The sequence below is a fragment of the Passer montanus genome, unplaced genomic scaffold (assembly GCF_014805655.1).
Source record: "Passer montanus isolate IOZ18808 unplaced genomic scaffold, ASM1480565v1 scaffold12, whole genome shotgun sequence".
NCBI classification, from domain to species: Eukaryota; Metazoa; Chordata; class Aves; order Passeriformes; family Passeridae; genus Passer; species Passer montanus.
The window spans coordinates 2,398,802-2,415,326 of record NW_024358722.1 but is presented as its reverse complement, the minus strand read 5'-3'; the positions used below and the strand labels follow the sequence as shown (position 1 = coordinate 2,415,326).

Below are 16,525 nucleotides of genomic sequence, written 5' to 3'. Positions count from 1 at the left end.
TCAGAATTTTGTGTTCTATATTCTACACATAAAAACCAGAGTTAATCCTGATCTAATATCCAATCAACAGAACCCAAGTTAATCCAAATATTAGTAAAATTTGTTCAAGTTACGAAGACAAATTCTTATCAAGATAGAGAGGAGAAGAAAGGGTTCTTTTTTCACAGCAGAAAGACTTAAAATCACTTAAATTATGGACTGGGAGCAACATGGTCTAGTGGAAGGTGCCCCAAGGAAGGAGGATTGGAACCAGATGAACTTTAAGGTACTTCCAATTCAAACCACTCTATGTTTCTGTGATTATGTTCAGACACTAAAAATGCAAAATCAAAAAAATACTCTAGATCTATATATGAACAGAAAACTGCAGCTAACCTGAGAGTCCTAAAACATGAGGAAATAAAATTGCTTTATGAAAGGTTAAGCAACCATAACTAAGCCTTTACTTTTGTGATCCTCCTTTCTCAGCCTCCAATATAAAGAAATAAACAAAACCCTCAAATATCCCCATTTAAAAAGAAAATTCTTTAAGAACTTAGGAGAAAGATTTTACACTGCTCTGGCTTGATAAGTAACTCTAAAGCCCTGGCCAGGCTGATCAGATCATGAGTCTTGTGTGTAACACAACATGACAAAAACACAAACCATGGTGAAATCACATTCACTCCAATAAAGAAACTTTGCAAAGTCCAATGCCATGGTTACATCCACATTAACACCTTCTTTAAGAGCTCTGTTGAAGCACAGGACTTGATAGGATATTTAATTTTCACGTAATTGATTTTCTTCAAGTCATTGTCTTCAAAATATTTAAAAATGTGTCCATCTTGCTAAAGTTACAACAGCCCACTGAAAATACCAGCACTGTCCACATGCTTAAAGAACTGTCCATGTTCTAATTACTTTGCTGAACTGGGTCCCTGACTACCACTTGAAGCCAGTGTCCTTCTTTATTTAAAAACAAACAAACAAACCCGCAAATCAATAACCAAATGGAAAAAAAACTCCAAACAAAATCAACACAAAAATGCCCACACCAAAAATACCCCCAAGACCCAACTCAGAATGATCTAATAGTCTAAGGTTTGTAATTATTGCATCTTCAAAATAAAGCTGTCATCGAGAGTTACTCTTACACACACTTCCATATGAAGACTTTCATTAGTAACACTGAGAACACCTTTTCTATTCAAACACACTGACACACTGCTTTATTAGAAACATTATTGTTACATCATGCTTATGCATCATTTCTGACTTACATTTTTCAGGCGGTGTTATTGTAATAGTCTGAGCTGTAAATTCTTCATCAAAATACCTGGTGTCTGTCTCAGATGTCACTTGAGGTTTAAAAGGAGGTACAAGCTGAAAGGCAGCAAGAAGAAATACAACATTACTAAATCTCAAAGCAGCCAAATTACTGTCAGGAAAACAAGCGAGTTCTTTTTCACTACACCCCAAATCAAGCAAGTAGGTCTGTGGAGAGGCAGCTGAGTCTCCAACTTCCAGTAAGACATAAAACCCATTTGAGTCAATCCCAAAAATACCAGTTCAGAATCCAATCAATGGCACAACAAAGCTAAATTCCAAGTATCACTCTCACATGACTTGCAGACAAATTGAGCTGCATAAAGATAATTACCTAGAAACCCTTCAGGCCAATTTAATTACCCGCATAGCTGTCAGGCAAAGGCATCTCAAGATACTTCACCACAACTGGGTGGTGTAAACAGCTAAGAAGAAAAAGACTACACAGAGAGCATAATGAGCACCGTTTGGAGGTTTTATTTTCAGTGGGAAGGCCTTCATGTGAACTTATCATTATCATATTACATGATATGAAAATAAATTTTACATTTGAAAAAAGGCCAGTTCAGGCTTAAGGGAGTTGCTGTATCTAAACCTGCCTAGTGCTTTCACAGCACAGTGTGGGATTTCCCAACAGCAAATCACTGGTAGCCACTCTCAGCGTGCAGGCAGGACTCCCTTGCCCCTCTTTTGAACCAGCTTCACTCTCCACCTTCTCTACCAAAAGAACTACCAATCAATTTTTACACTTTTACAATTTTTACGCTTTTTTTGCCTTTTTACAAAAGGCACACTGAGGATGGAATATCACACTGCATGCTGCCAGTCCAAAAACAGTGCAGCAGTTTTGTATGTATGACACTGCAAATTTTGTGTGTGTGTGTGTGTGTGTGTGTGTGTGTGTGTGTCTGATGTGACAATGTTCTTGTTTGTACCTAAGAGCCCTTTGGTGCTCTCTCCTCATATGCAATGTAAAACACACCCTGAGAATAAGTGTAATTGATTTTCCTTTCAATACAACAGCTTATATCCTGGCTCACTGATATTATCACCTTGCATGGGGTTTTCACCAGTTTCACGTTCTCTCTCTCTTCAGTTCCAGAACACCAACACCAAACAATTTACTTGCTCATTTGCCCTACAGCAAAGAAGGAGGAACTGCTGCTGACTGCCTCCCTCCTTTTCCCAAGTTCTATGCACTAGATGCACAGGCGATCTGTACATACTGAGACTGATTTCATCTGATCCAGGTCTTCAGTAACAGTGCAAGCAGTTATTAAGCAAAACCAAATCTATCGCTTCATAGATTTAACAGAGTACAATAAATCTGATTAATACTTTTACAAAACTAAGCTCAGCTTTCCCTTACATTGTCCTGTATGGAAAATATACAGCAGCAGAGAGATATTTCGAAGTAAAAGTTCAGGGTACTGTAGAATAAATCCTTAAGGATCTAACACATATCAACACAACATCAGAAGAATTTTCCAGGTATAAATCAAGTTACATTCAATGTTTATAAATAAAGTATTCTATTTTATTGCACAGATTCCTTCATGTTTTAAAAAGTATTCCTATGTGCAGCCAGGCTATCCCAAACAATTCTGCACTATTTAAGCAGATTTTGAAAGCTGGACATCTCTCCAGCAACGCAGCCACACAACTCCTAATAACAGACTTATTCCAGTGCAACATCCTGCATTGATATTTTATTCTCATTTTTCTTTCTGAGAAAAGAACCTTCAAAAAACTCCATAAAACTCCAATGAAAAACAAAAAAAAAACCAAGAAAAAAAAAACCAACCAAAACAAAAAAAAACACAGAAAAAAAAACACACAAGAAAAAACAAACAAACAAGCCTACACAAGATTACAGGAAACCAAGTAGTGCATTCTAGTCAAGGCCAAGTGTCCATCACATTCTTTTAAAAGTATGCTTTCACAGATCTCAGCAATAAATTCAGTATGAAAAAAATTTATAAGATAACCAGCTTATAACAATTTTACTACTTCACTGATTGGAATGCTTTTTACTGGTCAGAAACAGAAAATAACATTTCATAGAAAAATAAAACTTTTCATTTTAAAATAATGAAAATACAAGCCAAGGAAATATTTTCTTTTTTCTCAAGTCAAGGACAAGAAGCAATGTGTTTTCAATGGTGCAGCACACATTTCCAGTAGAACAAACTACTACTGCTGTGAAGTACACCTGAGACCTTTCATGCTACAACTGCTTTGCAAGGAGAAGGAGTGAACCCCCACTAGAGTTGTCTATAACAACTGTGAGTCAGGTTGAAGTAGTTAATGAAACACAAAAGGTATGGAAAGGTAAGATCATTATAGGTAGTCATATATGTATGGAGTGCTGCTGGAGAGGAAGAGCAAAATGCATTAGATGACAAAAACTTACAGGCTAACTACTGGCTTATCCAGGGATTTGTTACTTTTTTTTTCATCCACTGAGATGAACAAGCCTCACTACGACTTTAAATCATTCCCTTGTTCTCTCCATCTACCTGAAATAGTAATGGTTATGGAAAATACTTTGAAAACATTATTTTATGAAGAGAAGCACAGCACTAAGTGACTCTTAAGGAACAAATAATTACAATAATTTTAATCAGGTATGAAAAGCGCTGTTACAACAAAATTCATTAAGCTGGTGCTCCGATTCAATGCTCAGCAGCTAGGCTTACTAGAAAAGGCTTACTTTTTCACGGAAAGAGCGGTCAAACACTGGAATCATCTGCCCAGGGAGGTGGTAGAGTCACCATCCCTGGATGTTTTTAAAAGTAGACTGGATGTGGCACTTGGTGCCATGACCTAGTTGAGGTACAGGATAGGATGGGTTGGACTCGATGATCTTGAAGGTCTCTTCCAACCTAGAAATTCTGTGATTCTGTGATTCTGTGTGAAAACTCTGCATCAATAACACTCAATAAGTCAGCTGATGAAAATTGCAGTGATGGCAGAAGATCAACTGTCTGGGGAAGTGAAACAAGTGTAAGACATGAAATTCCAGGCTGTAACTAAAAGGGAGGAACCTGATGCAAATCTATGCCAATGGTGTTTTAGGATTCATCTATTTTACAGCAGTATCTTTCACATCCTGCACATTAAAGGTATTTGGAAACTTCACTGACTGCAGAACCAAACTGTCCAGCATGCGGCTCTCCACAACAGCATACACTGGGTTTTATCCAGCTGTGGCTTTTTGTACACAACCATCCCCTAAAACCTTTGGAAAAGGGGAGGCAGCATCTGAGGTTAAGAAGCACAGATACAGCAGAACAAAAGTAGCAGAAAGGTTTCTTCAGTCTTTCCATACACTTCGCCTCCTTCCCTCACAGCATCACCTCCACCTCCCACACAGCTGTGTGGACAGAGAACTGGGGATTGCTCCATTCCATCAGTTGGAATCCATCACCTACACCAAAACCAAATGGGGCTAAAGTCTTGTGGACACCCCACTCCAGACTCCTGAGCTGATACCAAAGGCACACTTCCCCTTCCCCAAGTAAATTCTTGCCAATCATCTTTCTGCAAGGGTATCTCCGTTGTCCATTAGTTGTCAAACTTCATTTAAAAACAAGAAAGCAAAATGTCCACAAATTTCAGCTGAAACCATTAGAACGACAAGGTGCAAATGCTGCAGAGATAAACACTTAGAGTGACATTCCAGAAGCTTCCACATACATCCCAAGGAAGACTGAAGCTGAGGTTTAATGATAAAGATTAAAACACCCAACATCAACAACTGCTCTGATGACCACAACATGAAGATGCCACTCCAGAGCCAGCAACATTTCACATTTGGTGCACAAGAAAATAGTATCCACATGCTATTGCCATAGCTATTCCTCATTTCTGGCATGAGGAATCAGAAGTCCAAGAGGGATGTGAGCACCAGAAGGCACATCCAGTAACCTGTGTCCAAAAGGAGTAAGATAAGCTTTTGTTAAGCACAGGCCTTGTCAGTCTGCAAGAGAATTGCAGAATTCTTGGTCCTGGCTGCCAAACTTTAGTATGGGATAATTTTCTTTAGTGGCCTCATTTCAGAAAAATGCTACAACCAGGGAACTGCATCTCCTGACAATCCACTCTATGGAGCAGAAATACAGATTTTCTGGTTTTATGCATTACACACACATATGCATAGATATGCATGTGTCTGTACAAATAAAGAAATAAAAGCCTAAACTCAGTGTGAGTTAAGTGACTTTAAGAGTTTGTGTTCAAGACAAAAATCCAATTTCATATCCATCTGTCAAGTTGAATCTGCCCTGGCCATTTCAAAGGCTTGATGTTAGAAATGACAGCAGAAGCAATATCAAATTCTTAGCGTCTTCATTATCTCCAGTGAATGGCATTTCCATTTGGCATCCATCAAGAGCAGTGTGTGAGAAACACCACGGTTTTTCCACAGTTCAAGTCCTGGAAAATTTGACACCCATCTCCTTGAGGAAGGAAAGGGGCAGGCACAGTATTTGACTGTTGCAGGTACACTGAAACGTACAGGCTTGATTGTACACCTTGAACTTTCTCACACTTAGTGAACAACTACCTAAATACTTCAGTATGAGAGAAAATATGTAACACTACTTGCTCAAAGATAGTCTACCAAGAATCACTTGACTTACAGTTATATATGAAGTGGCTGAATCTACCTCAAAGTAACCATGATACACTCAATCTGTCAAATGAAAAGCATGATGCTAAGAACATCAGTCTGATCTTTCTTCTCCTTTTAATTTAAAGGAAATTTTCAGAGAATTGCAGAATATGCTGAGCTGGAAGGGACCCACAAAGATCATCATGTACAAGTCCCAGCCCTGCACCACACCATACCCTAGAGTCACATCATGTGCCTGAAAGTCCAAACATTTCCTGAGCTCTGTCAGGCTGGTGCTGTAGCAATGTCCCTGGAAGCTGTTCCAGTGCCCAACCACCTTCTGGGTGCAGAACCTTTTCCTAATATCCACCCTAAACCTCCACTGACACCACTTCAGGCATTCCACTACTGTAAGAATCCCATCAAGCAACAGACTGCAGCTGAGTTATGCTGAATAGATGGGAGAAGGGATATCTGTCCATGCCCCCCAAACTGGAGTTTCTACCTGGGGAAAAGAAGGTAATTTGAGCTGAGCTCCAAGACAGTCAGTAGCATTCCTGGAGGGACTGGTTCCTCCTCATACTTGGCCCTAAAGGCAGTTTGCTGCACAGCCAGCAGCCACAGCACAGCTGGAAATTGGGAATACCCCATGGACCCTGCATGTGGTGGTCCTGGGCAGGGGGAGGAGGAGGAGCTGGAATTTCAGTGGTGGAAGGACATAAGTCCACAGGAAAACTGGCTTCAGCAGGGAGGTTTACCCATGGATAAACTGTTTCCTAAGTGATACAATGGTGTTACCATGGACAGAGGGAAACCACAAACTCTCAGCAACACAAGTTTCAGAATCAGACACACTTTTATATACTTTCCTCCCTGCAAATTCAAGCAGCTGGGAAAAGGGTGGCAATCAACATCTAAGTCTGCCCATACAGTTTAAGGTATCAGTGGAAACACAATGAAAGTATCAGACTGGTTAGATTTGTCTGATCTTTTTACAACTTCGAATGGCAACAACACAAAAGTAACCACAGAGGGTAACTTCTGCAGGTTTTATGGCAGTGCAGATTATTGTATGAAAATAGTATGATTCAAATAACAACAACCTAAAACCAAATGGTGGTATTTTCCTATTTACCTCCCAACCTTTCTCTTCACAATATGACACACAGAAGCACTTAAATGTGCATTTTAGATCATAGTAACACTACAGATTTTGCCAGGCCTAAACCCAGGACTTGGATCATGGGATTTCATCATTTGCTGGGTTCGTGTCTTGAGTAAACCAAGGCAGCCACAGCTGGAGGGTGAGGAACAGCTTCTTGCAGCTCTCAGACTTCCTGCTGAAAGCCACTGCCTTCACAGCAGGATAGGTGCCTCCAAAAGCACCTCCTGCATCAAAGCCAGGCCTCCTGCTTCAACCACTGCTGCCACCTGTCCCTGCTCCCTTCACAGCACCAACAGATTCCTTTGCTGGCACTTACAAATTTTCTTCAGAGACAATTAGAGGTATTATCACAAATCAGAACATGTATCTCAACCTAAATTTCCACATGGTTTCCCTCATCTTTCATCCATATTATACGCAGAAGGAAAACCAGGCTTGACTAAAAGGTCTGGACCTCCTTTGCCATGAAGCTACTGAGTGCTTCAAGCTGCAAGCCTGAACACATACTCAAATTTTGACCTTTTAAGTAATGCCCATGTGCTTTTTGTTCAGTGAAAGACCCTAAACAGAACATGTGACAACTTTAGTGTATGTCTGCTACCCAAATAAAAATATGCCAAAGCAATTCTTACATGAGAAACAGAGAAATTTCTAACAGCTTCCTGATTCTACCTAAAAATAAAACAAGTATTTTATTTAGTACATGGGCTTTTGAAGTCTTCTGAGTTTGCCAAACTATTCAATTTCTCATACTCAGGCAGAGAGATAAAAACTCATCAAGGCTGAGATGATCACAGGAAGAACCTGGCAGAGGCTGCTCTCTTTCATATGCCCTCATGGTTTTTCTGCCAAAAATAAATACATCAGATCACAAATGCTAACTACTATACATTTTTCATTTAAAGGCAACGACCTTCTCTGCTCCAGTGTGCCATACAATATTTTTTCATCATTATGTAGTGCCAAATTAGATTAACTAGTTAGCAATATAGAAACCTAATAATTCCATTTGACCATTTGGACCCATTTGACCTGACAGAGCTGTGGTCTGTCACATGAAACACATGAAATAGTTTAGAGATATGTAATTCTGTTTCTAATCACACCAGGAAAGTGATAACCTAGTGAAAAGATAAAATTAGAGGCACAGGAGCACAGTGTGCACATGTACAAAACTGCCACCCAGCAACTACTCAGAATACACATGAATTTTTGGTTTCCATTACTCTGAGAGTGAACTTCAGTTCTTTCATTTCTAACAGAAACACGCTCCTGAAATGCAGCCAGAAAATTACAGTGCCATGGTGCTTAAAACTCAGGCAAAATTACTGTGAAATATTTGTACTATGCAGATAATTATATCCACTATCAATTTGATCAAGTGACCCTACTGCTGAAGACTCTACATCAAACAACAAACAGCAACAGAAGCAAGCATAAACCTACTTAAAAAACAAATTTATTTGACTCGCCAAGTTATTTTAGAATACCAAAATATCTCAAAAATATTAATGTAAGCATTCTAATGAACATATTTGATGAAAGTTCATTAACCTTATTATTATGTTTGAGGATTATATTTCAGAGCACAGCTCTGAAGTCTGCAGAGTGTAAGGCTGTGTGTGCAGAAGGAACAACTGGATATTTCAACCAGGCAAACAACTTTGTAAGGAACAAATAGGAACAAAATTATTTTTAATTAAACAGAAAAGCACACTGTCAGAAGTCATTTTCATGACTTGTTTTTCCATAAAGGACACACTGTGTGCTAATATTGCTAATACTGCACAAAAGCAATTCCTATGATCCTTGAAGTGAACTGTTCAACTTAGGACATTCAGTTGATATTTCACCAGCAAATTTAGTTTCTCAAAGCAACAGTGTCCACAGTAAACAAGGAATGAATTCAGTTTCTGTAGTTATAATACTCCAATAAGCCATATCCACCTCCATGAGCATAAAAGCAAAGTGTTGGCATTTATATATTTTTATATGATTATATATATTTTTTTAATCTGAAAAATACTTCCTTTTATTTTAATAGCTCAAAAAAAGATCTTGACTGAAACACATTTGCCATGCTCATTTGGAATGAATCAAAGCACAAGCAATTAGCAGTATCTATATATTCTTAACTAAATAAGATGCTGAACACAGTGTAGAATTGAAAGTTCTATTTAGAATGCAAGATAATTAAGAAATGTTTTTCAAGGGTGCAAGAATAATGTAACAGGTTGTTTTTTTCTTCACCCACTCCTAGCACGTTGCAATCTTATTAATTTTAGTGGGTTTTTGCTTTTACTCCAGAAGGGTCCTCAGCTCATATTTTTAGATTTTATCCTCACAGTGCTTCTCTACAATGTCCTTACATAACCAACCAGTGGTTGAGCTCAAAAAGTAACCTGATTAATATACTTGCTCTGATTATTTATTGTAGGGTTTCTTGAAACCTTGTGATACTGCCAGGGAAAAATCACACTTGTATCAAATAATTTCAGAGTACCATATTTTGTATCATCATATACAGGCTTTCATTTCAATTCCGGTATTTGTCAGAGAAGTTACCACACCAACAACCACACATTTTTAAAATTCCCGTTCAACAACAACTGAAAAGACAGTTTGTATCATTGACATTGTAGCATAAACATATTCTGCTCAGTCGTATGTCTTCCATTTTCCTTTTATTTGAACAAAGCACAAAAAAGGAGAAAAAACTGTATTTTAAAATTACGCAGCTCAACTGGCAGATTAACAATGTAAAACAGTTGGGGAAAAAAGAAAAGTCTTTATCAAAATAGAAAGGGTTTATAGCAACAAGTAAATTCTTACAGAAATACTGAGATAAAATCAGTTTCTGTATATAAAACAACTGAAGTTGAATTGAGTTTCATTCCCAAGTAAGATAAATTCATTTTCTAAAATCATTCTCAAAGTGTTGATCAATACAGGAACAGGACTGGGTTTGGAGAAAAGTTTTCCATCTTAATTCCCAGCACTTGCTTTCTCCACAAGCTGTTTTGGTTTAGTGATTTAACACTATTTTAATTTTCTTAGATATCTCTTTAAGTTTGAAAAAGGTTTCTACTTATACACAAACAATCAGAAAGTAGACTTTTGCTCCGAGTTCCTTACAATCACTTAATTTCCATTTTCATAAAACAACTTTTCACTAGCAAGCAGAAATAAAATGACAATTCAAGATAAACTATATTTCATTTTTCACATTATCTTGAGTCATACATATACTTTTCTCTTGAAAGCCCAGGAATTAAAAAGAAAAGGAAAAAATTTGGACATTTACATAACAAAAGGTTTAGGTTGGTTTGCAAAATTTACTTCTGGTGAACTGACAAATTATTACTGAAAACACAAAGATTAGGTAAGTACACCTTGTTCAGAATAATTATTCATTTGTATTAACACAAAAAGTTGCAAAGAAAAACATTACTATCTCCAGAGAATAGCAGTCTATGACTATCATTGCAACCACCTTGCAGAAGCCAGATTATTCAATGCCATATAAAGACATACCTTTTTATCATATACATCTTGCCAGTTTACTCCAGCAAAGAAACTGTGGCGCATGATTTCCTTGGCATCATCTGGGCCTCCACCAAGTCTAAAGAGAGTGGGGGGAAAAAGCCACATATTAAACTTTTATAGGGAGATCAAGTTATTGCTATGGTTGGAAAAGTGACCATTTCTTTTTGACTATCTGGGAACAATTCTCACCCAATTAATATGAAAATTTCCCCTGTTTAATATGAATTCTGGTGATCTCAAGAGAATTCGTGATAATGGAAGTACCTGTAGTCTGTTCTTTTTGATTATTCCATCTACAGTGTTTGTCACTGTCCATGACAAGCTTTTTTAGTAATTCATTAATTTTAAAAATATACTTAAGTTTAGTTTGCCTGAAAGCTCAGCTAATGTCCTGGCACTATTAAAAACTCAAACCAACCCACTAATGCTGATATAAAATTTTGCCAAAGACGTGCCGGGCACTGAATCAGTAATGGCTTGTGCATCATTTTTATACAGTGTTCACTGCTGTTGCATCTGGGTGCTGTAACAATTAACCAATTACCATAAAATAGTCTCAATCTGAGTCAATTAGTATAAATTAATAAATTGTAGGCCTGCTGAGAAGGTTATTTAAAGGCCATTGTAAATAACCACACTACTCACTGTGGCCCATAGCTTGCCAAAGCCAGACTCTGTCTGGTAAATCATCTTAGGAAGTGGATTTCACCTACTTTGGGTGAACTTGCCCCAGGTGGTTTGAGCTCACAGAATTGGTCACTGCTGCCAAAAGAGGAGTGTGCTGCCCATACCTCTCTTCTCTCACTTGTCTCTACAGCATCATTCCCACTTGATGACTGTGAACAGAATCAGCTCTCTAACCTGGAGATAAACTAACCCTGGCATGACAATAGAAGAGAGAACTGGCCATTTTTTATTGCATTAGCAAGTCCACTTCGACTTGACAAGCTGAGTGAGCTCCCTTGAGCTGCTGTTGTTGGTTGAGAAATAACCCCACATCCAGGGATGGGAACCTCTGTCCTTCTCAACAGCACATTGACTTTCAGGACTGCTCAGCTCTCATCTGAATTCTCCCTGAGACTGGGGATCCTACTGCCCTAACAGAAGGAAGATACAGCAGAGAAAAAGCTACTCTTAACTAAATGAGCAGACCATACATGCTAAATGTTAACAAGAAGAGTGACAAAAACAGTGTTTCATTAAAAAGAACTGCTGAAGATATAAAGACAAATTCTAAAGGCAAGCATTTAAGTAAGATAAATTCACTTCTAAAGCATTTATTGTACGGAGGAATAATTTCCACAACCAAGAAAAAAGTCTGTTTTGGTATTACCCTGCTGCCAAATTTCAAAAATATTCTGGACTACTACGTCAGTCTTGCAATAACTAAGTGTCAAGTTATTCTAATTTTCAAGCTGTATGCCTCCTTATTTCTCAACTACTCATTGTAAAATTCTCTACATCTTGGCAAAACATGGCAGTTTAGCCTTCAGTCTCCAGACTTCTCTCAATATCTTCTAGCTGCTCACAAAAAGGCTGAGTTGTGTTAATCTCAGTGTTCTTCCCCTATTTAGCATTAGCTAGCACAATAACTTGAATATAAATAAGCTTCTAAATATAAGTTTGTAATAAACACTACTGTCTGCAAAGATTAATTACAAGGAAGCATCTTTCCAATTCTAAAGGTTAATATATTTGATGGGTCAGATTGTTTGGAGGTTAAAAAGCATTAGGAGTTGCTACAGAAACACAGTTTTACTCTACTCTGCCTGTATTTGGCTGGCTGGTCACAGTTTGCTTTTCCTGTATACAGTAAGTTGAGCTGGAGCAGACAAGCTGACCACTTGTTCTGTCCTGCCTGCTGCACTTGGCTGCATCCAGGAAAATCCCTTGGAGAAACACACCCAGTCCTGCCCTGAGTGCCTGCAGGCAATGCTCACTACTCAAAACTTCTTGAGAACAAGCAGCAGCTGAAGGAGAACTAGAGAAGAGAGGCAGAAAAAATCTGCTGCCCCAAAAACATGCCAAGAGACTCACAAGAAAGACAAAGATATTGGTGGGGGTGCGGGGGGGGGAAGATCCCTACAGACAAATCCCACTGATTTACAAGTCAGAGATTTTAGAGCCATGGAAGACTGGACACTGCTGGCCCAGTACTGGAGCCACTGGAAACTGGGCAACTCTCCCAGTTTGTCCACCACAAAAGGGCACAGATAGCAGCTGGATGACACTTGCTTTCAAACTGCTCTCTTTAAATTTCACTCTGGTTGTATTCTTTAACAAATTACTAGTTTAATGGTCCAATATGTGATTTATTTATGTGTCCTGCCTATGCCTATGCACCTCTCCTGCCATCACCATAACCAGAAACAAGTGCTACAGTTCCCATGAACACTGCAGTGAACTCAGGGTTAAGTTATACTGGGAAAAACAAATGAGATCTTTCCCTTTGTTCCAATGTACATTCTTAACCTGAAGAGATCCCTGTGTCTGCTGTGAATGATTTAAAAAGTTTGTCTTCCACAAGGTTTTCTTCCTTTTGCTAGCACATTCTTAACCTGAAGAGATCCCTGTGTCTGCTGTGAATGATTTAAGTTTGTCTTCCACAAGGTTTTCTTGCTTTTGCTGCTTAATTTCATGTTGTAAATCGCTGCTGGACTGAAAAATTGGAAATTTGAGCCTGTAGGGCTGTGTACAACCCTGTTCTGCGACTGACAGCTCTTTCAGCCAGGAAGACCAGGCACCACAGACCAATTTTTACATTATCCAGCACAATTAGAGCATTTATTATGCCTGTATAGCCAATTAATTTCACTTACCGTTTATTTGGATCCTTTATCAGTAGACCTGATAGTAATGATTTTGCATCTGCAGACAGAGTTCGAGGAAATTTTATGTCCTCCATTAATATCAGTTCAAATAGTTTCTCATGATCTTGGTTGTAGAAGGGTAATCTTCCACACATCATCTCATACATGACAACTCCTAATCCCCACCAGTCCACTGCACGGCCATAGTCATTATCTTCTAACACCTGAGACAGAAAACAAAAGCATCTTTAAGATATAAACTATTTCATACACCACCATTTCAGTCTGTTTGATGCATCTCTATATGAATGTGTTTCTGAGACTTTATTTTCACAGTATGCTACAAGGACTCAGAACCTGACTCAGAAGTGCAGCAGTGACTCACACACACCTGAGCTCAGTGAAATTCCAGGCTTACCAGGCACTGCACTGCTAAAAGCAAAATTAAAATTTGGTAATAACCTGCTCCAAACAACCATGACTTCTTTTTACCCTTTGCCTATGTCCTCTACCAGGCCATTTATACCATCCACAGCTTTAGGAAGAGACACTCTCTACAGGTGCTACATGGGCACTAATGCCTCAGTTAGAAGTGTGAAGCATCTGTTTGCTCAGTCACTTCCCTCTCTTTTACCCCATCTGTCTAAAGCCTCCAATTTAGAACCACCTCAATCTTATTAAGACAAGTTTAGTTTCTCTATGATCTTTGTTTACATCAGAACCTCTCTCCTTTCTCCTGCCTTTCTCCCACCAGTTTAATTTCATTCCATTAAATAGTCCTAACAGCTGAACAGTGCCAATGCAAAAAGACATGGCAGTGTTTATACAGTACTATGTTTACCACGAAACAATGCTTATAGGGCATTATATAAACACAGAAACTGGTCAAGTTTATACAATTTGTTAACATAATGTCACCAATGTTATGCACCTGAAAACAACTTATTCCACAGCCCTTCTCCCAGCAGTGCCAGAGAACTGGAATAAGAAATTTAAGCAGCCTGTCTTGACCTTAACACACCTTCATATTAATTTGCAGACATGGAGACAACATAGCAGCATTCACCCATAGAAATTATAAGCAATAAGGAAATTGATGGTTACTGAATATATCATTCCAATTTCTATTAATTTCTAGTAGATCGTGCTTCTTCATACAAAAAAGATGAAACAAGTCAAGAAATCTTAAAACAGGAGGCACTACAACTGTGTTTGTCAAACAGCCAATATTTGCTGCAGAAGAGCTATCAAAAAGCTTTAAAACAAGAAAACAAAAAATCTTAAAACAATAATAAACAGAAAAATCAAAGAAATGCAACTAATAGAGTAGAAATACATTTGTAAAGAATGTAAATTATTCTTTAGAGAGAAATGTTACTGTATCACAGAAGGCAGATTCTGAAAGGCAGCACCCTATGACTGATTTTTAAAAAAAGAACAAACCAACAACAAACTAATCCCCAGAAAACAAAATACTTTTTACAACACACAGGCACATGCAATCACCATCACAAAGAGCTCCTCCAGATTCAAAGTGTAAGCAGACTTACAGGAACAGTCATTGAGATACCTGGTAGTGAAAGTAAATCTTTCAGTCTTTAATGAATAAGGAAACATCTACAAGATCAGAAATAACTTTATCCATAAGTAGATTATCTTGCAATTGTCTAAAATGGGTAATAGAGGGGTATTGAGCTCATTTATTTGCCTCTCCTCTTGCTCTCCCAGTAAACCCAAGTCTGCTCTCAAGTACCTGGAATGGCTGTTAGCAGAAGCAACGTGCAGCCTGATCCACTATGGCAATTTTGGAAATCCCACAATAATTAATGCATTCCTACTGCTACTTTTCACTGTCCTTAAGGATTAGTAGCAGAAACATGATGAGAAGAAGTATATTAAAAATCCTTCTTGTGTATATAAGATTAAAAAATCATAAATATTAACACATTAACACATATGATTTACAACTGTGCCAAAACAAACAGACTCATTACATCATTGATATTTCCAAATAGAGAGTGAAATTTTGGAAAGTGTAAAATACAACAAATTATCTGAATAAGTACATATGACAAAACTAACTAAAATAACTCTTGCATTTTAAAATTAATTAAATGTTTTATGAGCTGGAGCATATTGCAAGCTATTTGCCGAAAAACTGTATATGAAATCTGTGACTCTTGTCTTTAAATCACCACTTCTTCTGCCACAGAATAAAAGCATTATATATTTTTCTGCTATAGCTATTAGCACTGTTACTGTTTTTCTCATCTGTACAGTTAGTCTTTTCTTTGGAAGCTAGCAAAACACAAAAAATTGTGAGACAGTGGTAGATTCTTTTCATGAGTAAGCTGAGGTGTGGTTTATAAAAGAAGGCAACAGAAAAATAAAACATATCCTTCTCTGAACCAGGCAAATCACATGGCCAATAGCTGGAGCAAATTGTATTTGCAGCTTTAGGTAATTTATGCAGGACTTTACCTAATAATAATAAAAAGTATGAACAACCTTTTGCTGCATTCCCACAACAGCAACAAAGCAGTGGTACAAAGAAAGAGCCAAATGTGATTTTTAACCTCTTTTTACATAAAATCATAAAAAAGCATAAAAGCTGGATTAACTGCCTCCCAAACCCGCATATCACCAGCCGGGTTCTCATCCCCAGCTGGCAAAACTGGCAACTCTTTATTTTTGTTTAAATACCTGGTTTACAGCCAGCCAGACAAGCAAGACCATCAAAATGGTTTCATTTAGGCAAAAGGAAAACAGCCTGAAAATAGTGTAAATAAAGCAAAATACATCTCAACTTATTTTAATATAAATGTAATAAAATTGTGCACAATGCATTCACAGTGAAGGTACACTATTATTTCCTTTAAGTAATTTCAAATCTTCATGGTGTTTAGAATCTCCAGGATTTGTAGACTGTGTCAAATCAATGGAAGTGAAGTGCTGGAGTCCAGCAGCTCCTACAAGCAAATCTATGCAGTTAGGGCAGGCATGAGAACATGTCTGTACACACTGCCCTAGCATTACAGAATCCTTTCCAAATAGCCCTTGGATTTGAGGGATTTCGTTTTA

The 16,525-nt window shown here is 37.9% G+C and overlaps 1 protein-coding gene across 3 annotated transcripts in view; it reads right to left on the bottom strand.

Annotated features, from left to right (window-relative positions):
• Positions 1-16,525, bottom strand: part of AKT3 (AKT serine/threonine kinase 3) — a 152,476-nt gene that overhangs the window by 8,044 nt on the left and 127,907 nt on the right. For all 3 annotated transcript variants that reach the window (XM_039697872.1, XM_039697871.1, XM_039697873.1), the window contains 3 exons: positions 13,454-13,668; positions 10,623-10,710; positions 1,263-1,365 (listed from right to left, as the gene is read on the bottom strand). In XM_039697872.1, the coding sequence (XP_039553806.1) occupies positions 1,263-1,365; positions 10,623-10,710; positions 13,454-13,668 (406 nt within the window). The remainder of the gene's footprint in view (positions 1-1,262; positions 1,366-10,622; positions 10,711-13,453; positions 13,669-16,525) is intronic.